This window comes from Daldinia childiae (genome assembly GCF_008694065.1).
Source record: "Daldinia childiae strain JS-1345 chromosome Unknown Scaffold2, whole genome shotgun sequence".
Lineage (NCBI taxonomy): Eukaryota > Fungi > Ascomycota > Sordariomycetes > Xylariales > Hypoxylaceae > Daldinia > Daldinia childiae.
Window position 1 is genome coordinate 529,535 of NW_022984643.1, and position 26,048 is coordinate 555,582.

The following is a 26,048-nucleotide window of genomic DNA, read 5'->3' on the forward strand; positions in this document are numbered from 1 at the left end:
GGAAGTCTTCATCTCTAAATTCGTAGATTCGTATGAGTTCTCCTGGTTGCCGGCGTCGCATAGGAGTTAGGCTACTGACATGGAATATTAGGATGTAGCTAAACTGAAACAATATTCATCATAAAAAGCCTATGATATTCCTATTGCTCTAAGTCGGTAAAATTATCTTTGATGGTGTTATACATAAGATTCACAATTCTTTTTTCTTTCTTTTTTTTCTTCAACTCGCTTACGCTTCCGACCTTACCTCAGGATCCTTCTGTACTTGGGCACTCGAGCTTCCTTCTTGTATCTCTTCATGATCCGTAGGTCCTGTTATTCCATTCCCTGCCTCCAAATCATCAACGTTCCCGCCGCCCATAGGTATCCTTGGGCTCCAACGCATACTACTATCTAAAGTTTCCGAGTCCCCATCGGTTTTGGAAAGGGTACGAGATTGCTGGCTAAAAAGAGAGGGAGGTAGAGCAAAAGAGAGTTTACCGTTGCCGGTGGCAAAAAAAGGAGAAGATGGGCGGTGGCTTTTTCTCCTATTCAAGTTCCCTCTACTCCCTCGGCTTGACCGTCGAAAGCTTGAACCGACTGAGTCGGAGCCCCGGTAGAAGGCGGCAATGCTGATGAGTGGTAGACCAGCGGCTACGAGGGTTTGTACCCAGGATCCAGCGTCGAAGGGGAGAACGTGTGTGTTTCCTGGTCCGGCTGCTATATCGAGCCCGGCGAAGAGACCTATTATTATTATATTAGTTTGGTTCCCTTCTCTCCTCCCTCCAATAGACCAGACCAGCCAGCAGAAGTGAAATAAGAATTTCTCTCAACTTACAAGGCGCCAACATAAGAATACCATTCCCAACAGCCAAAATCTCAAGCGAGCTCAATCCCCTCCCACTGCTCCCACCTCCTTTCAAAGACAGGGCAATCGACAATTTGCGTCCCTTGCCCCGAAGCACACGCCTCGTGGCCGCGAGGTGCAGTGCTAGATGCGTAAAGAAAACGCCGCAGAAATAAAATACCGACATCGCGCTGATCACCGTAGAGGCCTTGCCCACATCGTCGAGAGGCACAGGGAGTGTATGTCCCTTAAGATCTTGCGTGTAGTGCGCTACCCAGACAGCTCTAAGCGCGACGGCGGCCGCGGCCAAGGTCACAGCCAGAAAGAGAACTGGAGGGCGCCACCAGCATTTACCGATTCTAGCAGTGGTCGTAGGATTGAATGAAGGGTTAGCGACGGGGACAGAAGTACGGAGAGATGGGGACGCGGAGTACACGCCCCAGGTCCGAACTAAGACGCGGCTTTGGAGCATGAGAGACGATTCAACTAGAGCAAGTTGCAACACGCTTAATGCACTAGAAGCCGTCGATATATAATACGCCTCAGGCGGTAAAATGGAGGCATCACGGGTCCAGGCCACGTAGTATTCGGTCAGCGGGCCGGGGAAGTACAGCACCAGTAGGATGAGCCGAGTAACTGAGACGACCAGACATAGGACCTGTGATAAGTGTACTGGACGTCGGAGCTTGGCGGTAGGAAGAAGTAGGAGTGACGTTAATAAAGACAAAAAACAGAGACCGAGTTGTACGCCATAATTGATAGACGTGCTAGCAAGCCGGACGCGTTGTGCGTTGATGATAGGTAGAGAAATGGCGATTGAAGGGGAAGGATCGCTGGCGTTGATGTTAGAACTACCGACGATGAAAAATGTCTGGTTCCGAGGGTCGAAGGATGCATCCATCACAGCACGGTTGGGGTTGGGACACGCCCACCTACCAAGCAGGATAGAGGCAATTTAGAAAGATGTCGTTTGAGGATTGTGGGAACTGTGATGAGAAACTGTGGAGTTTGAAGCTCTTATAGTTTGCGCCGTTCTACTCCATTTTCACTTTTAGGGGCAGGTTCATGAGTCGTGTTACTACTGACCACGATACCTAGGTATGCATATGATATGCTCTATACTGTATTATGTGTATCATCTAGTTGGGAATGTTTGTAAACAAATACGTTACGTTAGAAGAAAAAAAAAAGAAGAAAAGAAACCTAGGTGCGGCTCCCCCGTCGATATTAGGTAGACACAGAGACACATACATAAGCCTCCCCCCTCCCCCATTCTCAGTAGATCAGGGCGGGTTAAAAAAGAAAGAAAAAAGCAAATATAAATGTCAGCCCTGAATTACGCGGCAACGCCTCTAGACCTTCCTACTGGACGCCCGCCTATATACCTAGGTGTCTAGACCGTATATTGTCCCAAGACTGGAGTTATAGACGGACAAATACCCGAACGCGTGTCTTAGATTTGAGAGATTTCATTCGTCCGATCAAAAGGGGGGCGATGAGATGAGAAGGCCAACAGGCTTGTCCGCCGTAGCTTGACAGGATGGGTATAATGGCATTCTTTCCTCAGCCTCAGGTTTTCTCCATAAAGTTAGTTGGTATGTCATGCAGGGGAGATAGACATCTTAGGAATTTGACCATTTTGGTGCTGGCTGTCGGTGATTAGTTAGTTTATGAGCCACTGGCTTTTGTCGTCCGAATTTTCGGGATTGTGGCTGGCTGGCTGACTGAGTCTATGTCTGTGTCTATGGGTAAGGGATAACCTAAGCTATATTGTGTGTCTTATATTTAGTTCGCTGCATTATGTCTTCTCTTAATAGCAATATGAAGCTCAGAACGAAAATTAATAAAGCGATATAGTCTGATCGTACGAAGAATACTTGCATTATAGATGTATTTTATATAAAGAATAGTACATATATAAATTACTCGTTACTCCTTTGATATATTTAAGCACCTACCCGAGGATTAGCAATTATTTAAATTAATAGTTTATGGCGCCACAGTGAAGATGTCCTCGCATTCGAACTCTCATTCTCACTGGTTACTGTAATCTTGACTCAAACTTCCTAAGACTCTTACGTCAACGATTATCGAAGTCATGTACATATAATACTAATAGCCATAAACCCGATCTAGGACATGAGTTGTAGTATTTATAATATATTTTCTGATATACTATACGAAAGCGGCAGTGCCCAGGAAGATATTCGGTTCTATCCGGCATACTATTAGTATTATTTTACATTATATAATTAAGATTGGATTGATTTCACATGTGAAGAGGATACCGCCTTGATCATTATCTTTACCGCTCGTACAGTTTGAAGAGCAGGCATATGTTTCTACATGGTGATATGATTTATTCATGAGTCTCACCTCGCTAGAGCATCAAGATAAATAACGTATTTGACTTATAAATCTATATATTATCGCTATTATTATGAGTAAACAATTTCGCTAATAGAAGCAACGTCGAACTCTAGTAACAACCACATGCACTTAAACTCTGACGGTTCGCGGCACAGGAGAAGGCGGGTATTAACTCAATCTTGTCATGCTAAATAACTCATTCTCGAATTCATAACGGTACAAGTACGTTTCCTACTAGCCCCTCCTCAGCTGCATAGATTAATAGTTTCGGACCTCTGATCGTAAAAACATTGATCTCGCAACCCTTGACGCCCATGTGCAAACCTAGAACTGCCATCTTCACTTATGAATTTCGGTCGAATACACCGAGGAAATAGACAACGCCGGCCCCATGCATTTTATATTCGGGCAGAAAACTGACCCTATGTCATCCGCCATCTTACCGAGACTCTCCCCTCCCCTATTACCTGGCCCTAGCAGGCTTCACGAAGCCACTAGTCATCTTTAACGGATGCTAGCGCCAGAACGGTCGGTGAACAGGCGGGTCCCGATATTCATAGCCTGAAGCTCTTGGAAGAGGAGCTTGGCCGCGTACGGGATGTGAACCTGTGCAATCTTGGTCTTGTTCTTGCATGGGCGGCACTCAAATGAACCCTTGCTTAATATACTATGAAATCAATGTTAGTATTTGATGAGACGAAATCTAGAATGGGGACTTACGCAATAGGAGTCATCAGACCACAAATCTCACAGACGTGGACTCTGAAGGCGTCTGAAACCTCGAACAGACGCTCCTTGAGGAAAGAGGCGGCACCGTGAGCTATCATACAGTCACGTTCCATTTCTCCGAAACGGAGACCTCCATCCCTAGCACGACCTTCGACGGGTTGTCGGGTCATTATCTGCACGGGACCACGCGCACGCGCGTGGATCTTGTCGTCTACCATATGTCTGAGACGCTGGTAGTACGTGGGACCGAAGAAGACTTGGGCTCGGAGCTTGCGTCCTGTGTGACCATGATACATAATCTCGAAGCCGCGAGATTGGTACCCGTGATCGCGTAAAAGGCTCGACACTGAATCAACAGTGACATCGGTAAACGGCGTAGCGTCTCCCTCCATTCCCTTAAGGGTGGAGACTTTACTAAGCAGACACTCGATTAAGTGAGCAATGGTCATTCGCGAGGGGATGGCGTGGGGGTTAATGATGATATCGGGGACGATGCCTTCGCGGGTAAAGGGCATGTCTTCCTGGCGGAACGTGACACCGATAGTTCCTTTCTGTCCGTGACGAGAAGCGAACTTATCTCCGATTTGAGGAATCTTAGTGGTTCGAACTCGCACTTTAACATAGCGTAAACCGTCGGGGTTCGTAGTGAGGATGACGGAATCAATAATACCGGTCTCGGTACTACGAAGAGGCGTAGATGCATCACGCTTGACATGTACCTTGGTGCGCTGGCCCATCTCCTCGTTATCCGGATTGATTGGTGACGTCTTTCCGATGATGATGTCCTCTCCCAAGACACGGACACCAGGAGCGACGATACCATCATCGTCGAGTTTGTCATATGTGCCTTGCTTGAGACGTAGCGTGTCCGCCCGGAATGGTTTTTCAAACGTCTCCACTGTGTTGATACCCACCCGTTTTTCGCAGTCGCTGTACGATCGGAAGAAGAGACTTCGGAAGAGGCCTCGATCTATACTGCTCTGGTTCATGATTACAGAATCTTCCTGGTTGTATCCCGAGTAACAGGCAATAGCCACAATGGCATTCTGACCGGCTGGAAGTTCTCGGAACTTTAAAAATTCCATAGAACGAGTCGTACCTAACGGCTTCTGGGGGTAGTAGAGAATATTCGCCATAGTATCCATACGGCGGTTGTAGTTGGTAAGATAAAATCCCATGGCTTGCTTACCCATAGCCGACTGGTAAGTGTTTCTGGGAGACTACGTGGAAAAGTTAGCAATATGACAAAGGGGTTAGGGGCTGAGCGCATAACATACCTGATTGTGGTCCGGGAAGGGAATAATGCTCGCGCAGATACCCAGGAGCATGCTAGGATGAATCTCACAATGCGTATACATGTGCGTTGTAGGATTCACCTTAGTTTTGAGCCGCTTATTAATCTCATCTCCATTATCCTGGGACACATCGTATCCGAGCTTGCTCATCCGGTAGGTTTCCAAATCTTCAGGGGTCATGCAAATCATAGCCGTTTCTTCTTCTTCGGCATCGAGGTACTCGATAACACCCTCGTTGACCAGACCCTGCCAGCCAAAGTACCCCTCGCTTTCAGGGTCTACATCGACATCCGCCTCCAGCCTCCCGATCATCTCCTTATTGATAGCTAGCGAGCCCTTCGTAGTACCAGCCTCGGGATTATCCTCTTGCTGCACAACAAATAAGGGCCGCATGACACGACCAGCATCCGAGAAGATTTTGAACTCGCGATCACGGATGTCGCGAACCAGCGATACTTCAGAGGGGATCTGGTTGGCCCGACGAAGTTGCTGAACGTCTCTAACTAGAGACTTGGGATCCTGGTGCACACCGATCCAAGATCCGTTAAGAAAGATCTTGGTGGCATTGGGGTATCTCATCGGTTCATATTCCTCCAAGACTTCCATATTCCTAGTAATCATATAGTCTACGATAGGATCTGTTGACGTACCCACGCTGATAGAGCACATAAGCGACAAATTCTTCACCAAACCACAAGCTTGGCCTTCGGGCGTTTCAGCCGGACAGACCAGGCCCCAATGGGTATTGTGAAGTTGTCGAGGCTTCGCGAGTTTCCCGTCTCTTCCGATAGGCGTGTTCGTGCGCCTTAAATGAGAAAGAGTCGAGGCGAACGTGTATCGGTTCAGAACTTGCGATACACCAGCTGTGGAGCTCATCGCCTTCTTCTGGTCACCCCAGTTGCCTGTGGCGAGAGAGTACTTCAGCCCGTTGGTTACAATAGCAGGCTTGGCGGCGAGCTCAATCTGGAAACGCCTGCCTGAATCGATACAACGTCTGAGGTGATTTGTGATCTCCTGGACTAACCGTCGAACAATATTCCGGAATAGCTTCGCAAGGAGAGGGCCTGCAAGGTCAAGGCGTTTCTTACCAAAGTGATCGCGATCGTCGGTGTCACGTCGACCGAGAGCACATTGGAGGAGCTTGTGAACCATATAGCCTAGGAAAAAGGCCTTTCTCGTTTCGCAACCTTCGGTTTGGGAGATATGCGGGAGCATCTCTTTCTGCAGAATGTCCTTAGCAGCTCTAACACGACGATCACGCGCTACGTTGTGGGACTGCCTTCCACGCTTTCCAATGTAGTCTAACGCCACTTCGCGGTCTTGAATGCAAAATGCTTCTTCGATGCAAGGGCGTAGCTTCTCAAGCATCTGGCTGTCATTACGGTCGTAGCAAATGTGGTTTAAAATCTCCTCGTCACTGACGACACCTAGAGCTCTAAAGACAATGGCGATCGGTAGGTCGGCCCTCACGAATGGGAGAGTAGTGTGGATAGTCTCGCCATATCCTCCTCTGGAGGCGTCACCCTTAGTATACAGCTTTAGCATAAGAGACGAAATAAGCCGCGAGCCTTTCTCGAGCGCACTTCGGATCTCGGCCGTGTAAGAAAACGGACTCGGCTGAGCCTTCTTGAAGACCTGAACAATATTCGCAGCGGACCGTTCCTGTGCGATGAGGACCTTCTCGCTTCCGTTGATAATAAAATAACCACCTTGGTCGTATGGGCACTCGTTCAACATGAATAGATCATCTTCAGTCTCGCCGCTCAGATGGCATGCCTTGGACTTCACCATGATCGGGAGCTTGCCGATAAAAACTTGATCACTAGTCTTGCTTTGGCCGCCCTCGGAGTCTAATACGTTGGTGTCTTCCTCCCAAATCAAGCGAGTCGGGTGCTTCCCAGTACTGTGCGCCTCGGCCTGCTGCTCCTCGTCCATCTCGTGGAGGGGAATGTCTTGTTCGATACAGACGGTAACTTTACTATCTACTTTCACATAGATCGGTGCTGCATACGTCATATTTCGATCGCGACATTCATAAGGGAGGAGAGGACCCGAGGTGTTGTCGCTCTCCATGGCGACGGGACGGGCAATGGTCACATGCCCAAGTTTGAGGTCATATCGACGGAGTGCGACGGTTCGGGCATCATTGGAATTGGGACTGGGCTCATCGACGCTGATCTGCGAGTACTCTTCGATCAATTCTTGAATGGTAGTTTCTTGGAAGTCGTTGAAAGAGTCAATCTGTTGGGAAACTAAACCCTTCCTCTTGAAGTAAGAGCCAATAACAGTCCAGCAGTCTTCTGGAGTAATGGTGTTATCATCGCTATACTCCTCCTCGTACTCGTAGCCTTCATCGTAGTCCGCCATGATGCAAATCTAGCTCTATTCGGATATGTCGGTATTGCAATTGAGGTTGAGTGCGACGTTCGGTTGGCAGGGACAGCCTTGCGCGTGGCAGACCGCAATCATCAAAGAGCTTTGTGATTAGGAGGTGAGGATATCAAAAGTTAAAAATGAATGTGTAAATTTGATTATAGAGATACGCAGGATCCAAGATACCAGGAATCCTGCTAGAAGATGATAGAAGGAAGGCACTTGCAAAATAGCAGATGCCGAAAAGCAGCTTTGGTAGATATCGAGGGCGAAAACAAAAAGGCGAAGGCAAAAAGTGCGCGTGTTGCTTTCCGACCACGCTGGTTCGACGTGATAGGTTAGCGGTACATTCTATATGTTAGGATAATATTAATCGCATTAGAAAGGATGAGAAAGTATGAGAAACCCACCACAATCCTTCTGCACCGACAAAACCTGATGTTTTGCCAAGTTCGGGGGTAAATTGCGATGGAGAGAAGTAGATGATGTTTTTTTGTTTGAGGATAACTCTCAAAGCTTTGAGGCTGACCAAGCAGAAGAAAGATTCCACCTACAATAACGCGCCCTGAGTGGCGAAAGTGGACTAGCCTAGAACAATATTAGTGGGTCTTTTATTTAAGTGACAGCCTTCTTCACACAGCTCACATACCTGTTACAGCTATCGATACCATAACCTTGATAATAAAATAGAGTATCGATAAGGGACCGAGGGCTTCTTAGCCAAAGCTTGAATGCCTTCTTTCTTTATCAATTGATTCCATAATTAATTAAGAATCTACAATTATTATCTTATTTGTATATTTCAATCTTCATGCTGTTTTAGATTGTGTGGTATTATTGTGATAGGATTAATGCTACTTGAGATTACAGAGCACGCATTGCATGGGTTGGGGTCCCGAAATGTTGATAGGAAGTCTTTACCACGTTCAATCTAGTAAACTACACTTAAGGTTGAGTCACTCAACATGAATGACTCTGGTTTAAATTTTGAACATTGTTGATTGCACTGTTTATACGCCTTTAGTCACTAAAGGGAGTGTCTTTATTAAATCACAAAGCGTGAGTATGATAATACTTAGTGGCTTCTCTGAACTCTGTTCTTCGGAACAGAAAAGGGGTTATGAAATCTTTCAATGATGCATGTATTGGCTAAATATAACATGGTGTATTAGACTAGGAAGCTTTAATGCTATTATATATACACGTATGGTTGCGTCTAAGAGTACAGAGGGAAAGTATAACCCAAATCCTCTGACTTGTTTAGCGTATTAATGTACTTATCAAGGTATTAGAACGACAATATTTTAATAGTTTGCCTATGGCTTATTATTCTCGAGGAATCTATATAGTATAATATGGATATGGATATGGATTAAAATTCGGGCATAGTCTCTAACTTTTGAATATAAGGAAAACCAGTGTACCTAGCTCGAGCAAGTGAAATCTATATACCTGATTACCAAGCTGAGGGGCCTTTCACTTCTTAAATAAAATAAACGTATGAAGATAGGAAATATTCCATCAAAGAAAAAGGTAACAGATAAACATATATAATTGCCGGTTGAATAGCCGGAGTGTTGTGCATGCCAAGAAAACGATATGTGAAGTCAGTTCCATAGCTGGAAGGTGAAAACAGCATTCACCAATGAGTTTAGACCTCAGCCCTACAATGCAAGAAGATTCTAGACCCTGACGATCATCTCTGAGGCTCTTTACTGGTGGAGGTCGTGAAATAGGGGTAGTAAACGCCACATGCCAATATAGAGGAAGCCAGAATGCCTATCTATAATCTATCTACTACTGCTGTATTCCTAGTTAATTATAATTTATGGTGTAAAGCATTTCTGAAAACATCCCATGAGGATGAGAGTCAATATCAATGCATTGCTTATGCCGGGTAAAGCATTACGGCTTACGACAAAACGGTACTCGACTACATACTCGACCACAAAGCCAGAATATTCACTAGCTTGTGCTCATCTTGGCCTAAAGCAGATGTAGCTCATACTATTATAAGTAATAATCTTGATCACCTAAGCTATTAGAAATATGATACCGTCAGGATCGTAAGCCTTTAGATTTATGTATAGTATTGCTATCCAACGTGCTGTGTAAAGTTAAGATTCCTATGAGCTGCTTGCACGGATTATGTAGTAGGATTTATAAGTAGGACCCCTATTTAGGATACGTTAGTGGCTCCCCGAGGTATGTATATGGGCCAGACATGCTAGTAAGATTTGATATTTAATGAGTTGCCGTAAAACTACATATGGTACCACGTATTGTCGTTCTACTTGATCCAACTGTACGCCACCAACGATGTGTCATGTATCAACAGCCATGTTGGTAAATATATCAAAGCAAAATACAGGCATATTAAATCTCGTGAGCTTTGTCTACCGCAAAAGGGCATGGCATACCCTGGTCGTGCTAAATAGTAACAAGCATTGCACTAGATTAGCTAGGTTAAGTAGGTACCTGTCAGCTAGCATCGAAATTTCCACGTTCCCACGAGACACCGCTCCAATGAGCAGGGATGGACGCCGACAGCCAGCCCTTACATCTATTATTGATGCTTGCGTGTGGAATTTCCTCTTCCCCTCACGAAATGATACCATCACAGTCATAGGTACCTGAGTGGGACTGCCAAGTCACTAAGATTCTTGTTTTGTCATTCTTGTTGGCTCTACGTGCGGGAGGAATATGGGAATTAATACTGTGTTATTAGGGTTGTGAGTACATGAAGCGGTCCGTTCGTACTGATATTTGGAAAGCTTAAAGGGGGTCATCGAAGAAAAAAGGCAAGAAGCGAGAAATTGTATATAGAACTGATTAAATTCCCTTGGGATATTTGTGGTTTTGGGGGAGCGGATGTTAATCGAGAACAAGCATTTGCTAGCTTGGCGTTAGTTGAGCTCGGCCCCATCAAGTGCGGAGAAGGTTATGATGAGGAACAATCTCCCCCACGTTACCTTTGGTCTACATAGGTGGTAGTATATACGTACCTTATGTATTGTAGGCAGCATGGAGAATTTTTATTTATTTTTTATTTCTAGCACTATTCTAGGTAGTTTGCTATATTCTACAACTTATATTAGCATACCTCAAGATCACTGCTTTAAAACGTCACGTATTTAAACCGCGATACCTTAGGTGCTTGGGTGTGTGGCGTAAATATTTACATCCTGGACGTATACATTCCATCCAGTTAAAGTGGCTATTTAATTGAGGAACCCCTTAATAGCTACGTATGTATGATAAGATAAAGTAGTACAATGAGGTATTCGTACTCCCGGTGGTTTGGAAAGTTGTATATAGAGATCTACCATAAAAATGTTTTACCACCTAGCCACGTGCAGTAAAGATATTTCTAGATCGTGGTTTGCTAATTGACAAGCTAATCTCTTTATTGATACCGTACGCTTGGGTAGAAATTGGTTAGAAATACATTCCTAACATATATTATTCTTTCTCATATATTTCACGTATTTCATGTATTTTATGTATTTCATGTAACAATCCTATGCGGTGATAGAAAGTAAAAGTTGGGGCCCCGCATAGAAAGGACTGACATTAACCAAGATAGGTAATTGTTATCCAAAGATATCCCCCCATCGTCGATTGCTAATCGTCAATCTCTCGCTTGGCATAAAGTATATGCAACATAAGTTACTTCCGATGTTAGACCCAAATGTAAGCAGTAATTACCTAGGCCTACCGATTCCTGCCGAGGTCCTGACCGGTTCTTACCCGGTTCCTTCTGTTTACTACATGTACATAGTAAATTTTAAGTTCCGTCCATGTAAGCCGTGTCACTTATAAGCTCCCGCCTTATGTGAACTTCCCCAACTTCTTTATGATTTAACTGGTTCTTACCCCTGGTTTCTCCCCACATTTGCGGCACCTATTTTGCTTGGTGTACCTGATGTATGTACAAACCACGCTATAAAAAAAGTCGGGGTAAATAATTAAACATTTAAATCCTACAGAATTTGACCCACTTCGGTCGTGATGATTTTCTAATTCACATCTCGCGTTTTTTTTCTTGTTTGCCAGGATCCATGAATGACCTGATATTTTCTAAGGGTCATTATTCTGCCAAGTTAGACTAAGTAGTCACATTATAAGAATCCGGACGCAAGGGATCTCTGTTTAAACCTTCTTTTATTATTGATGAATCTAGACTCAAGTGCCGAGATTCCTCACTTCCGAATCATACCGGTCATCAAAGTTGCTGACCATCATCTTCTATTTCGCAGCCTTATACTACAAAATCTATATTGCAGGCTTAAGGCAACAGTAATAGCATTATACAAGCGAAGAGCGGGACACGCCGGGAAGAGCTAATGCACATCGGATTCGGTCCTTTTTAATCTCGCGGTGTTCTCGTGACCTTTAAGTCCTTTATTCCGTCTTATTCTTCGGTCCCTGTGCCGTTGTTGATATCATTTCTGACTTGTCCACGCTACTGCCACGCTAGTCCTTCTCTTTTCGAGACCCGGCAGTCCGGGGGTGTTACCGAAGCCTGGTCTATTTTATTTTATTTTATTTTATTTGTTTAACGTCTATGTACTTTTTCTTCTCCAACGGACTCTACATTCTATATACCTTGACTAAAGACTACATCACCATAGACGTACTGCATTAGCATTAGCCTTTTTCTTAATTATATTGAATGCGTGTATAACCCTAACTATCTAATATTTCCCCACTACTCCTCGCTTTTACTTTTCCCGAGTACGCAATTGGCTTGGCCTATGTCAAGCCAATGTCAAGCAAATATCAAGTCATACTCATTCTCAATATGTATATGGTTATCCGATGAGGATTCGTTACCTTGGCAATGCATATAAGACTACCTAATGTACCTAACATATATATTGCATACGTAATACCTGAGAAAAGAAGCATGGGGATATGAAATCCCGAATATCACGTTTGGATTCCGATCCTGTTCTGACAGTCTTGGTTCCAATGGAGCCGCTGGTCACAGACTTTGAACCCCCCCCCCAGGTCTAGTGAATCTCTATAAGATCGTCCAATAACAATATAATGTACACAGCCTCATAAAATCAGCTGCCGCATATCCTCCCTATGCTAAGACTAAAAGCCAAGCATGCTTTGCAGCTAACAGGCCAGATGAACGAGTACCAAGCTTTCCTGACTTAGCGGTGACGGCTCTAGTTTTGCCACCATGTCTTTTGTTCATCGTACATCGACTATGGGTCAAGTACATAGTAGTTCTATGTTCTATGTACCTATATCCAAGCCGCTAAAGGCTAGCCGTGGTCAATATTAGGAAGGTGAGCAAACATTCCAGTCTGGAATTGCGGAGAATCCCTACCATAGCTTGGGCATAGCTTTGACGTGAAGCTTTCCCGTTCACATCATGTACCATTTCAGAAGTTTATTTAAACAACGGCCAGCCTGCCAGACTGCTCCATCATGACGAGTCGAGCCTTTCTCCAGTCTCGCAAGATTCTTCTTCGACCCGACCGAGTTCTTGAACCGCTCTGCACCTAGCGGCCTACTTTACCCTCTCACAAAGATATCAGTCTACTGAGGGAAAGTAAACACGATGCATTCCAACTCGTTTATAAACCTCTTAACTCTAATCCCAGTGCTGGGCAACCTAGCATTGGGATATAAAGTCCAGGTCAGGGCGTCCCAGCCAATTGTCCTAGTTAACAAAACCGAGAGCTTACACTTTATAGACTCCTCCGCTTGATACTGATTGGACCTACTCTGTTGGAACAGATCCTTGGCCGGAATATCCGCGCCCTCAGCTTCAACGGTCTGACTGGAAGAGCTTGAACGGCATCTGGAAGTGGAAGCAGGGAGCCTACCAAGGCGAAGTTGTGCCGGCTGATAACAGCTTTCAACAGGACATTCTCGTACCATCATGTATCGAAAGTGCTCTCTCAGGCGTTATGCAACAGAACCAGACGTATTCTTGGTATTCGACCGAGTTCGACGTTCCTCACGCATTCGCCCAAAAGGGTCGTCGAGTCTTGCTGAATTTCGAAGCTGTGGACCACGAGGCGACTGTCTATGTCAACGGTGACATAGTCGGCACTCATAGGGGAGGCTACTGGCATTTCAACTTCGACATCACCAAGTTTCTTACCCCTCATGGCACTAACACCCTACACGTCTTCGTATTTGACCCTACGGATCATGAAGGTAAGCAATTATCATTTCTCTGTTTGATATCATGACTCATTAATATTTCTATAGGTTACATGAATCCTGTTGGAAAGCAGACTCGTACTCCTTCGCACATTTTCTATACACCTTGCACGGGTATCTGGCAGAGCGTAAGTAATCATCTATATATGGAATCCGTTTTTACGGATATTCTTTGAGTTAGAGTATACGGCACTAACGCTGATTCCAATAGGTATGGTTTGAGTCGGTCCCAGAGACATACATCAACCAGCTGGATATCATTGCTGACATGTCCGGACAAGGTCGGTTTATATAGGAGACGCGCTTCGCAACTCGTACTAACATGTCATTTATATAGTTAACGTGACTGTTGGAACTGCTCACGCGAGTTCTGATCAAGTTACCGTCTCCGTCATCGATAGCAAAGGAAAGGAGGTAGCTTCAGCAAAGGGTGTTGCTAACCAGGCTTTTGACTTCATTGTGGACTCCCCTAGCCTATGGTCTCCGGACTCGCCAACTCTGTACGTCTAACCTCCCCTTTAACCAATTTATCAAAAAAGTCTAATAATTCATATAGTTACAATGTTACCGTTAAGCTAGGGCAGGATACTGTAAACTCATACACAGGCTTCCGAACTTTCTCTGTCGGCGAAATTGACGGAGTTAAGCGCCCGCTTATTAATGGCGAATTCATATTCCAGTTCGGCACGCTCGACCAAGGTTTCTGGCCCGATGGTATTTACACACCGCCCAACCGAGAAGCTATGGTTTACGACCTTCAGGTCCTGAAGGATTTGGGTCTCAACATGCTGCGAAAGCACATCAAAGTAGAGAACGCTCTCTTCTACCGAGCTTGCGATGAACTCGGACTGTTGCTCATCCAAGACATGCCGTCTATGCCTCTTCGAACACCAGATGCAGAGGAACAGGCTGACTGGGAACGCCAGCTAGACATTCTCATCCAGCAGCACAAAAACTACCCCAGCATTTACACTTGGGTCATCTATAACGAGGGATGGGGTCAGATCACAGACTACTACCCAGAGTTCAACCTCACAGACCGCGTCAAGGCGCTTGACCCTACAAGGTTTGTTGACGCTACGACTGGGTGGCATGACCACGGCGCCGGCGACTGGCACGACAACCACCACTACGCAAACCCGCAGTGTGGTACTCCTTTCTCCTCCATCGAGTCCACACCTTACGACCACCAGCGCATTGCCATCCAAGGTGAATTTGGAGGAATTGGCCACAATGTCTCCGAAGAGCACCTGTGGAAGGTAGAAGCCGCTGTCAACAGCATCAACCAGACCTACGAGATCGACCTGGATCTCGACGCGTATAACTACCGTGGCCATCTCCTACTAAGTGAGCTGCGCGACCAGATCGAGAAGTACGCATGCTCGGCTGCCGTGTGGACGTAAGTTTAACCCCTTTTTATTTATAGGTACCTTTTCATATCATGAGCCACAACTAACGCTGATGCAGTCAAACCACCGATGTTGAAGGAGAAGTCAACGGCTTCCTCACTTATGATCGTCGTGTTCTCCGTCTCGACAAGAATCAGTGGCAAGCCGATATCCAGGCTCTCTACGATGCCGCGGCGGCCCGAGGCGGCAAGGCCTCGAAGAAGAGGATGGCGCTATGAGTATAAATACTGACATACCCATTTAATCTCTTATATACCTCTCGGTGCAGATATACTTCATTTATAAAGAGTTGATGACTGTATGAGTAATACCTATTTATATAATATAATATTTGATATCCCACATTGAGATATATATTGTAATGATACCGGTCGCCCTACCCTGGGATTGTTATGCCTATTTCTTACCCCTTGATTCAAGTTTCATATTCATATAGAGTGACTCTTCATATAATATATAGACGGAATGCTATAAAAATTCATGTAGACTCTTATGTCTTATTACATAAAGTACCAACGATCGTATCTAGGTAGACTGGCAATTATTTACCTAGACATACTCATACTACATAACTAATAAATCCATGAAATTGCTTTTAACCTGAAGTTTATATTTAGGCGTTCCTTATGACAGTGTTCGTTTTAACCTAACCAAGATAGTACGACGCTCCGCAGTTGATAAATTGATATCATTGAAACTACCTTGGTTCCGGGGACTCAGATAAGTTGATCAGCAATCTTCTCGGGTGGCCATTGCCGTATGGGAGTTGGACGCCGTAAATTCCAGTCCTGTGCCGCACGCAGAACTACAAAGGGTACGCTTTTGTAGTCATTCTCAAAGTCAATGTTTGCAACAATACGTCGGAATTTGCGTACGTGATGCGGTTGCCAAGGCCGAGCTCCCGGTAGCTCAGCAAGAAGCAGCATGTCTTCAAGCTGAACTAGACCCTGATCTGCGTGCGCGATGAGCTTATCTCGTAGTACCCGCGCTTGAATGGCTCTTCGTTCGTCTACGAAGAAAATAGCCAGGCGTTGTACGGCTTTTATGAGCCTGTCATGGCTCTCGAGGTCCATAGAAGCTTCGCTGTAGCTATAATGGCACACGGTATTGCGCAGTACAGTAACCCCCTCGATCTGGTACTTGAGGCGTGTTAAATCATGCGATGTCCCTAGTATATCCAGTGTATTAAAACCGCACCAATAGTTAAAGAACTTGTCGATCTCAACGCGCCCGAACTGTACTTCTTGCGGACACTCCAGTTTATCGGCATAGAAAGGAAGGTATTTATGGACGCCGTGGAAAAATATCTCCTGAGCAAGACGTAAACTTCGCTTTAGGAGATCGTATACACACCCGCTTCTCATCGGGACATGTTGAAGATGGCTTGGGCTTTCTCGCCTAACTTCCGATCTTTTCCGGAGCTGTTCCATGGCGGATTCATGTTTATCGAGCTCTTCTTCGTTCACGGGCGGATACTCTCTTGTCGTCATACCTGGTTCTTCATAACCACTATTATTTCCGTTGCCCCGGTCGAGGGAGTCCGTTTGCTCCTTAGCCTCTCTCTTGCGTTCCCATAAAGCTTGTACCCATGGGCCCAGCCCTTTCCTCTTGTCACACGACGATATAGTACACTCCAAGTAACGAGGCTTCTCCCAGGCACTATCGACCTTCACCAAGTTCCCGTCCATGTATCGGTATCCGTGTCGGTATTCGGTATATGGGTACTTGGTATATTTTCCACTGTCCCAAACTACCACGCTCTCGGTACATGTCGATCTCTCTTGCGTAGGTGTTTGAATACTCCGACCGCGCGAAGCTTTTGTTGCCTTAAGAAACCCCTTCTCAATGGTTGGTTGTGGGGCTATTGGGCGCTTCGCTTTGGGTAACGGAAGGTTATTTCTTCTAATATAGACCTTGAGCTGAAAGACTTCATCATTCAGCTTTTGGATTTGTCTTTGAAGATCTTCGTTCTTTTCTTTGGCCAGGACTAGTTCGTAAGATACAGAGTTGATTAACTTCGGCATGTTGAATAAGCTATAACGTGGACTATCATAAAATGTGAAGGTGTTCAGAATTGTGACTTGGGACTGGATACACTTGGGTTAAACGACTTTTTGGATTGGGCAAGAGGCTCTGTCTCGAAAGCGGATAAGACGAGTTGCATGAACATACCTTGATTATTTATAAAACTCTGGAAGAATATTATAGTAGTGAGTCAGGATATTAGAGGTAAAATTCGTGACTGTGTTGTTGTAACGGGGTGATATATATTATTCGTCACCTAAGTACCTGCGTACACGGTATTTTTTCTGTTACGAACCTTAGTACATAGCTAGATTCGGGTAAGTGAAGCCCATTATTTGAGTAGGTACGTGTATATATACACCTAGACAACGAATTGTTCCATTTCGTTGAGATAGAAATAAAATTTGCCATAGTCATGCCAATCATAATAAAGGTACCTTAGGAGGTACCTAATATGCGTGAATGGTTACGACTTCATAAGAAGTTAGGAGTATAGAAAGGAGGCTTGATTTGAAATGGAAGGGCATTACTAAATGGAAGTGAACTTGGATTATATACCTTAGGTACCTAAAGACATCTCTACCTATAAAATATGTCATATCCAGATTGGCTTCTAGTTTGGTAGTTATTCTGAATGGTTACGGGTTTGATACAAATCTGTCACAAGCACTATAGTCAAGCTATTCCTACAATATCTAAGTAATCAAAATGATACTACCCAGAACGTCCCCCTTATATGGTCAGTATTTGGAAACAGCGGGATCATGGCTTGCTAGATTAAGTTAATAAATAATGGTGCATCTCTAACATATTTACTGTCAATGTGGTTGGGACTCAGCTGGCAGTTTGTTACATATTACAATCCCAGCCAAACTATACACATTACACACATAACGAGAAAATGCCCACAATAGGGTACCAACAAGGCAATAAACTTATATCAGTAATTTAAGTCTGATATCTTCAACTAGCAACCACCCCGTGGTATCCATCAAAAGCCTTGTGATCCACATCCTCCTTCAAAATCACCGCCAGCTCGTCCTGTATGTAACTCTCGCTCAAGCTCTTCTCTACAGGCTTCCACCCCAACTCGCGCAACCGCACAGCTCGGCTGCGGCTATTAAGGCCGATAACAGCGGACGTGAAGTCTAAGAATAGGTCACCGTAGTTCTCTGGCGGGATCGTGCGTGGCTCCGAGTTAGGGATCAGACCGGCCTTGTGGAGTTGCGTTCCGATGAGCGAGGCGATGTCCTTCCAGCTCGGTTCGTTGTCTCCTGTCGTTTCGCAGAAGTAGTAAGGATTTTCAAGGATGTCGGGGCTGTCAGCCGGTGTGGACTCTAGGTGGTGTAGTAACGTGACATATCCTCTCGCCAAGTCGTTCACGTGGATGTTGCTCTCGACGGCAAGACCAGCGCCTACGTATCCCGCATATCCGTGCTTAAGAGCGTACCGGGTGAGTACCGGGATTTGGATTGAAAGCCGACCGTGGTGCGGGTTGTAACCGTAGATAGTGGGTGGGATCATGATGGCGATCTTGGCTTTCTCCCTTAGCTTCTTTTGGGCCCTGACAATAGCAAGGTCTATTTGTCGATGAGGCGCATTGTCAGGAACGGAGTCGATCTCGGACACGATGTTATCATGGTACACCTTGTCTCCCTTGTAGGCCCCTGCCGCCCCGTCATCTATCAAGGACGTTCCAGAAGTGTGGATATAAATTGTGCTCAGCCCCTTTTCAGCTCGCTGCTGGACGGCTTCTAAGATAGCTTCCACACTTGGGAGATGGTCTGCGGTGGCTGTGTGAATCACAATGTCATGGGATAACGCGTGTTTCGTAATCAATGCCTTGTCGTTTAGGTCACCAAGCACCGTATCCGTAGCACCAGAGGCCTTGATCTGATCTGCGTGTTCTTTCCTCCTGACATACCCCGTGATTTCATAGTTCTCCTTTGCTAATAGATCAAGAACGGCCCAGCCGATGAAGCCTGGTCCGACAATAAGAACTTTCTTTCCTGGCGCCATCTTGAGGCTTGGATTAGTTGTGCTTTCTAGTCTTTAGTATTGCTATTATCTTGGAAAGTAAGACTATGTAGAAGATATGTGTAAGTTTAGTTAAGACCGTAGACGTCTATATGATGAGAGGATATGAGAAAGAAGTATGAACGCGACTCTATTGAAGAATGATAATTTATAATTTAGTTGAGATGAATTATTTATAATAGCTAGTATCTGGGCCATTCTTCTATGCTTTCTCAGTGGTCCGGCGATTTAACATATCAAGACTATGGTCGCAACCATGAAATAACTACGGGCTCTAAATTTCCCTAGCCTGTGAAGTTGAATTTGGCATTTGGAGAATTATTCAATCTCGATGATGCGCATTTTATTGCTTGGAGTAGTGATGTCGTGATGTGCTAACGGGTAGGAAATATTTGATTGGTCTATTTTGGGGATCTAGAGCAGGGTCTAGAGTTTGATTTATAATTGAATTTGCACTCTTGCTCGGTTGGAAATAATAATTGATAAATCATTACCTATCGGTTTATTTATCGGTGGTTTCCAACCTGCTTAGGGGGTTTATATACCTAAGATATGTCACCGTAGTGTAGTTCAGTGGCAATAGTTACCGATCTAATCTGCCTAAACTAAGTCAAGATGAAGAACAATTTATTATGATGTAGCCATACCCATAATAATACCTTAGGTACTTGATTTATCAGAGGGACACTTTATACACCGTTTATGAACTCGGTGTATGTTACTTATAGTATTGACATGTTATAATGTTATTCTGATGTTACCTTATAGAGTTGAATAGAAATGACAATCTATAATCTAGTCTAGTTATAAGTAATAAGGTATTGACTGTTGTTACACGGAGGCTTATACACTACCCCTTTTCTACTTAGAGAGACAAGATCTCTATTATCAATTAATTCGGAATTGTCTTATATAATAACTAAAGTCATACCAATATTCTATATTTACTCTTCAATGAGTTGAAATTTCCCCTGAATTGAAACTTTACCAGGCTTCCCATTGGATAGCTGCCTAAATCCCTATCCAAGAACAGCTCTAGTTCGACAGCTGCCTAACTAGTAAATTAGATAAGTTATGCGGCGAAGGACCGTGCCGTGCGCTAAAAGGAAATGACAACATATTTTTGCTGTTTCAATTCTCTTCTCCTTTTTCTTTTTTGCCTCTTTTCTTACAAAGTGCAAATCTTTCCTTTCGTGGCAACCCTAAATAAAAGGGCTGCCGTCCATTCGTTCCTACATACTGACCTTATATACTGCACATCATCTCCAAGTCTGAATTAATCCTACCTCTTGGCAATTTACTCTTGTCGTATATCTTCCTCCGTCTTAAACGCCATGTACGCGAAAACCCCCACGGTCCTCCTGGCCGCATTACTTGCGGGACAGGCCGTCGCCAAGACCGACATAGGCGGCTGCGTATCGTCCGCAACCGTAAGATATGGTGGTGCCAGCTTAATCTGGTACGTCCCAGATACCGGCGAGATCTGCGAGTTCCTCGACTGTGGAGGTGGGCGTGCACCACCCAAGACAACCGTTCCGGGCTGTGATGGCTACCAAGGAACCGCCACCTATTCGCCTAGCTTTCTGCCGGGTTTCGGTGCCTCTGCGACTCCTACTTCAACTGAGACCTCTACCCCGGCCTCTACTTCGGCCTCTACGCCCACGTCCGCGCCTAGCTCCAGCTCGGCGTCCGGTGAATCTTCTAGCGAATCTTCTGAGGAATCCTCTGGTTCGACAGCCACCTCAGCAGTAGGCTCAGCTTTTATTACTAGCGCAACAACCGGTGTAACATCTGTTGCTACCATCACTCCAGCACCAACTGCGACATTGGAAACCAGCACAGGTGTTGCCTCGAACGGCGAGTCTTCTGCATCAACTGGAGGCTCAACCGGAGGAAGTTCTCAAGGAGCTGAGCCTGCCAGCACTTCTGGCACAAGCAGTGTCTCCGAGGCGGCGGCTATGCCGACCGCAGCTGTGAAGGGTGCTATGCGCGTGGCAGTTGGCTTGGTGGCGGGTATGGCAATGCTATGAGTAATGGTCTTAATTGAGGACAGTCACTATTGGACTGAATGAGTTCAGTTGGATGTAATGCTTGTATTGAATCATAAATATTAATAGATGCCTATCAGCAACAAACTGAAAGCTTTTTGGAGATGAGTGATTTTTGTGAAATTCTTGTCGAAGGACTGATGTAGAGCACATCAAGAATATTATTAACATACCATCCTCAGTCGTCTTTCTCCCTCAGAATTTCGGCACCTATAGTTTTTGCTACTCACATCTGTATTACGTATCGGACTTAAGCGCATTGATCAAAATGCTGAACCCGGCCAAGCATCACAAGAGCTAGTGTAGACAACCCCTACACCTAGGATAAAGGTTTCAATGTAGTATTTATGCCCTAGTTAACTCTCGAGATGCTAGTGTACATACTTGATGTAAAAGACATACCTAGGTAGGTTAGTCGAATGCAAACGTATACCTTGACCGAAGTGTAACTTTTTAAGGGATTCTTGTATATATATAAGAACAAAATTTGCTGAATAAAATATGAGATTGATACATAAAACGCCCCTAAAATCAAAAAGAAACGAACAAAAATACGTTCAATCCAGTGCCATAAACAGGACACCGGTAATAGTAGTACCAAGCAAGAACGCAGTCAATATCCCCGCGCCGGCCTTATCCCCCGTAGTTACAGGGGTCTCCTGAACCAGCGAAGACTTGGGATTTCCAGCATTGGGATTGCCGATACTGGTGCCGCCCGTGCTGTTAGTAACGGGCGGATTCGCGTCCTCGACGAGTAAGCTCGTAAGCGCGCCGAGAACGTTCATCTGCTGGCCTGCGCCGGTCTGGCCGTCGTAGACGCCGGTTGTCCAGTGGAAACCACACTGGCGACCATTGGCACCGCCGGTACATTGCTTGACGGCGTGTTCGGCGGATGAGCGGAGCAGCTTCATGATGCGTTCGCGGGTGAAGGGTGCTGTTAACGTCGTTACGGCCAACCATCGGTGTACGTATCCCTTGTAACTCAACATGTCCGAGGTACATAAACCAGCCTCGCAACTTGGCTCGTACAATGTGCCGTTTACGAAGAATATACGCTCCATCCCATCCAGAAGTCCGCTGATCCGGTCCTCCCATAATTTACTACCATTAGTCTGCGGGCTAGTTAGCTGCCTAAGTCTTCTTTCTACCCAGTTCCTTTCTAGGATGCCTTGGGATATATGAATATGAGAGGTTGCTTACATATTCGTACATGTAACCCGCTCCCGACAATAAGATAGCGGCGTTATACGAATATTGCTGGCGGTTGATATCCGTACAGTTGTACTGCACATGGCCGCCATCGAATACATTCCAGTCTTTGTCAATGTACCCAATGTCATAAATCCAGTCGAACGTTTTGATCGCCCACTCCGCGTAGGTTTCGTTGCTGTAGTATCGAGCGAGACGAGATGCTATGTTAAAGAAGCAACCGTTGGCAATAGCTATCGGTTCATGTTAGCCGGTTTTTATTTCGTATTCCGTTCTCCTCTTTTCTCATCTTCCCATTGCTGATGCCTTTTTCTCTTTGTTAGGTATAGGGATTTCTCACTGTTTTTATAATCATAACCCTTGTTAGTAGGGGCGATCTGCCACCTCATGCCACCACCGCAGATGCCATCGTAGTGATCCGGTGCGGACTGGTCGTTAAAAACAGCCTGAGCGAGGGCAATCCATTGCGGCTTGTCCTTAGGAGGGTCCCGGAACTTGTTTTCAGCCGCTAGCATCGCTGACATGCCCCAGAAGGACTGATCGTCATTACCGAGTGAAAGCGACCAATTCCGGGGCGCGTAATCCTCGTTTTCGCCAACCTGGAACTGCATTGCCTGGAACGTGACATCGTTGTACGTATCGTCACCTGTGTAATGCCAGTAGTCTATCATCGCACCCCAAAGCGCGCCTCCTTGCCACCTGATTCCTCACCGTTAGTAAAATTGCCCCTCAGCGCGAAAGAAGGCATCGAACCAGTAGTAGTCTCCGTCCGGCGGCGGTCCCGGCAAGATACCTGGTACGTGACCTGTTTCGTTGCCATCATAGTAGGTCATCAAGTCAAAGGCGACCTGTTTCGCGGCATTTCTGATAGATTCTAAGAGTATATTGAGTATTAAGAATTTCTCGTGGGCGGCGCCAGGGAGTCTTGGGGAGAATCTTGCGCTGGTAAGAGAAGAGATCAAAAATGCTTACCTTTTGAATTCAGATCAACTTCAAGCGCTCCTAATACGACTGCCGGAGCAAGGCATAATATTTGAAGGCGGCGAGCAACGGATAACATGTTTGCGACTTGGAGTCGCGCGACGCTATTGAATTATCGACAGTCCTCGTGAATCGTGAAGCGCAATTGTTGATGGAAGAAATTCAGACGAGTAAGGTCGAAAATACGAATGTCATTATACATGTAAGCACGTACTACGGTCGTATTGCAAGTCGAACAGCAAAAAACTCGGATAGCTTTGCCCTTAATAAGAATTGTCCTATGTCCTTTCTGGTCAGATCCGTACGTGTGGTCGCCAAGAACTACCTAATAAAAGTTGAAATCTACTGGATTATGAATTATGGTGGTGGTTGTTAACTATGGTTTACCAACAGCAAAGACTGACTGCGCCTCGGTGTTAATAGAGAAAATAAAATAACGGTCTACCAACAACGAACAGCCTTATTAGCGAAATGTGGTCTACATAAGGATATGTTGGGGTCCCCCCGTATGGATGTTTCGGGACTTGGCGGATCTGGAAGCCCATTATTAGCATCCAACTCACACAACTCAGCGCGCTGATCTGTAATAAGATAAGTGACTTACTATGTATGTACGTACTACCGTAGTATGGCTGACGTTTTGAGCATCCAATGGTATGTCGAGTATATACAACGGATCTCGTATAACGTAGGGAATGTAATCCAATCAAGTTGAAGCGCTATCGTAGTACCTGAGGCTGTGCAGTATCAACCGGAAACATGCCTGTCAACTGTCTGGACGATTATGTAAAAATCAGCTGTAACTTGTATCTTCCAACTTGTAGGATGAATAAATAACAAAACGCCCTGTTTCATCGGTACGAATGGGGATGGTCCTCAAGTTAGGATGGGGTCATTAGATGGAGACCACTAGCACAGCCTCGATTCTTCATTTCGGTCTGGTTTATTAGCCAGAATCACCATTTACTATGTAGACGCTTAAGTAGCGTCAGAGTAAGGTGAAAAAAAATAGATGTTGTATGAGCTTTCTCGCTTTAATCTACTATACGCGGTTATCCTGAAACCTGAAACCGTACTGCAGGGAACATTTGACATATGTAATTATATATTGGCCATGGGTCTTATCCTATCCGGAACCGATATCTAAAAAGCCGTCTTCAATATCCCCGGCCGTTCCCGCTTCCGTTGTCTTTAACATCCGGATCTTCTCCCGGCAGCTCCGAACCTAGTACTATGGGGTCGATCCAGCTCCGGCCGAGCCCTCCGCCTTTCCCTCTGGTAGACTCATGCTGCTCGAGTCGATATGTGTCTTCCGGATTGTTCACAGGCGCAAAGTCGAAAATACGATAGTCGGCGTTAAAGTACCAATAGCCGGAGACTGCGAGTCGCAAGAAGGCTGAATGAGAGACGACGATGATTACCTTTTCCGGACGTTCATATAGCTTCTTCAGGGCTGCTTGAGCACGTGCCAAAAGAGCTGCTTTCGTGAAGTGATAGCGACTACCTACTGGCGACGTCTTATCTGGGAAGACCGGGTCGACCTTTGAGAAGTCGACCGTAGGGAACTCTTCTACGAGCTTATCGATGGGACTTCCGGTGTCGCATCCATGGTTTGAATTTTCTATTGAAACGGCTTAGAATGGGTCTGCTCGATGGGCGGTTCTGATGAGAGAACTTTTGGAATTATACCTTGCCAATCCGCATCAGCTTCTATCTTGACACCCTTCTCAATAAGCCAGTCGATGGATCGTAATGCTGTCTGCATCGTCCTGCGCAAGGGAGAGACCACAATGAGCTCGGCTTGCTGAGCTAGTGAGTTTTCTATGAGACTCTTTCGTAGGTCTACACATTGCCCATGTCCTTCCTCAGTCAAGTCTGGATCAGGTATTGTAAAGTTTTCTAGGTGAAGTCAGAATCAACACCTTGAAAGCGCACAGCCCAAAATCGCATCGTAACAAACTAACTTTCTGCATTATGGCGAGCCTGAGCGTGACGAACTAGTATGAGTGTTGGAGGCATTCTAAATGAGATAAAAGGTTGGTTTATGATGTGTATTTAAATTTAGGTGAGATCTATATCGTGTCTGATTTTTTGTAAGATGTTGAAGGCTAATAGCAAATACCTAATGAACAAAGTACGAAGTATAAGATAGAAGTATAAGATATTTCTACCCAAACATGAGCATTACGACGAATAACAACCGCTAAGCAAATACTTGGAGGACGGGTAAGAATAATTAAATGAAGTTTGAACTTTAAGTATTTTATTATTTCAAGATTGCTTACTGTTATGTTAGTTTGACTCATAAACCGAAGCTACTGTTACTAAAATGCTGTCACTAAAATATAGTCGCACCCGATATGCCTACAATCTCTACAGAGGTACTGTGGGGTTACGTCCAATGGGCCTTACATCATGTACCTAAAGAGGTCCACTACGGGTGGGTTATGGAAAGTACACCGATCGGTAAGAGCTATGTAATACCTACGCACTGTCTAAACTTTTAGAAGTCAATTGGAGCTTTTAGGTACATTTCAATGTTTTAATTTACATACAA

General features: G+C 45.1%; 7 protein-coding genes across 7 annotated transcripts; 2 read left to right on the forward strand and 5 right to left on the reverse strand.

Moving 5' to 3' along the window:
• Positions 1-3,700: 3,700 nt before the first annotated feature.
• Positions 3,701-7,587, reverse strand: GL218_01068 (DNA-directed RNA polymerase II subunit RPB2; the record flags this gene model as incomplete). Its single annotated transcript, XM_033577516.1, has 3 exons — positions 3,701-3,863; positions 3,917-5,145; positions 5,203-7,587. 3 exons carry the CDS (start codon positions 7,585-7,587, stop codon positions 3,701-3,703), a joined length of 3,777 nt encoding a protein of 1,258 aa, XP_033438933.1.
• A 5,936-nt stretch (positions 7,588-13,523) lies between these two features.
• Positions 13,524-15,409, forward strand: GL218_01069 (Beta-galactosidase; the record flags this gene model as incomplete). Its single annotated transcript, XM_033577517.1, has 6 exons — positions 13,524-13,776; positions 13,831-13,910; positions 13,994-14,063; positions 14,120-14,282; positions 14,339-15,181; positions 15,250-15,409. The coding sequence occupies 6 exons, from the start codon at positions 13,524-13,526 to the stop codon at positions 15,407-15,409; spliced, it is 1,569 nt and encodes a 522-aa protein (XP_033438932.1).
• Positions 15,410-15,907: 498 nt separating this feature from the next.
• GL218_01070 (uncharacterized protein) lies at positions 15,908-16,621 on the reverse strand (the record flags this gene model as incomplete). Its single annotated transcript, XM_033577518.1, has 1 exon — positions 15,908-16,621. The coding sequence occupies one exon, from the start codon at positions 16,619-16,621 to the stop codon at positions 15,908-15,910; it is 714 nt and encodes a 237-aa protein (XP_033437821.1).
• Positions 16,622-18,179: 1,558 nt separating this feature from the next.
• GL218_01071 (uncharacterized protein) lies at positions 18,180-19,235 on the reverse strand (the record flags this gene model as incomplete). Its single annotated transcript, XM_033577519.1, has 1 exon — positions 18,180-19,235. One exon carries the CDS (start codon positions 19,233-19,235, stop codon positions 18,180-18,182), a length of 1,056 nt encoding a protein of 351 aa, XP_033437822.1.
• Positions 19,236-20,587: 1,352 nt separating this feature from the next.
• GL218_01072 (uncharacterized protein) lies at positions 20,588-21,283 on the forward strand (the record flags this gene model as incomplete). The annotated part of the gene is made up of 1 exon (XM_033577520.1): positions 20,588-21,283. The coding sequence occupies one exon, from the start codon at positions 20,588-20,590 to the stop codon at positions 21,281-21,283; it is 696 nt and encodes a 231-aa protein (XP_033437819.1).
• Positions 21,284-21,858: 575 nt separating this feature from the next.
• GL218_01073 (Mannan endo-1,6-alpha-mannosidase DCW1) lies at positions 21,859-23,570 on the reverse strand (the record flags this gene model as incomplete). The annotated part of the gene is made up of 5 exons (XM_033577521.1): positions 21,859-22,413; positions 22,502-22,743; positions 22,851-23,209; positions 23,264-23,384; positions 23,483-23,570. The coding sequence occupies 5 exons, from the start codon at positions 23,568-23,570 to the stop codon at positions 21,859-21,861; spliced, it is 1,365 nt and encodes a 454-aa protein (XP_033437820.1).
• Positions 23,571-24,648: 1,078 nt separating this feature from the next.
• On the reverse strand, positions 24,649-25,510 carry GL218_01074 (putative phosphatase SPAC5H10.03; the record flags this gene model as incomplete). Its single annotated transcript, XM_033577522.1, has 3 exons — positions 24,649-25,112; positions 25,181-25,390; positions 25,456-25,510. The coding sequence occupies 3 exons, from the start codon at positions 25,508-25,510 to the stop codon at positions 24,649-24,651; spliced, it is 729 nt and encodes a 242-aa protein (XP_033437825.1).
• Between the last annotated feature and the right edge of the window lie 538 nt (positions 25,511-26,048).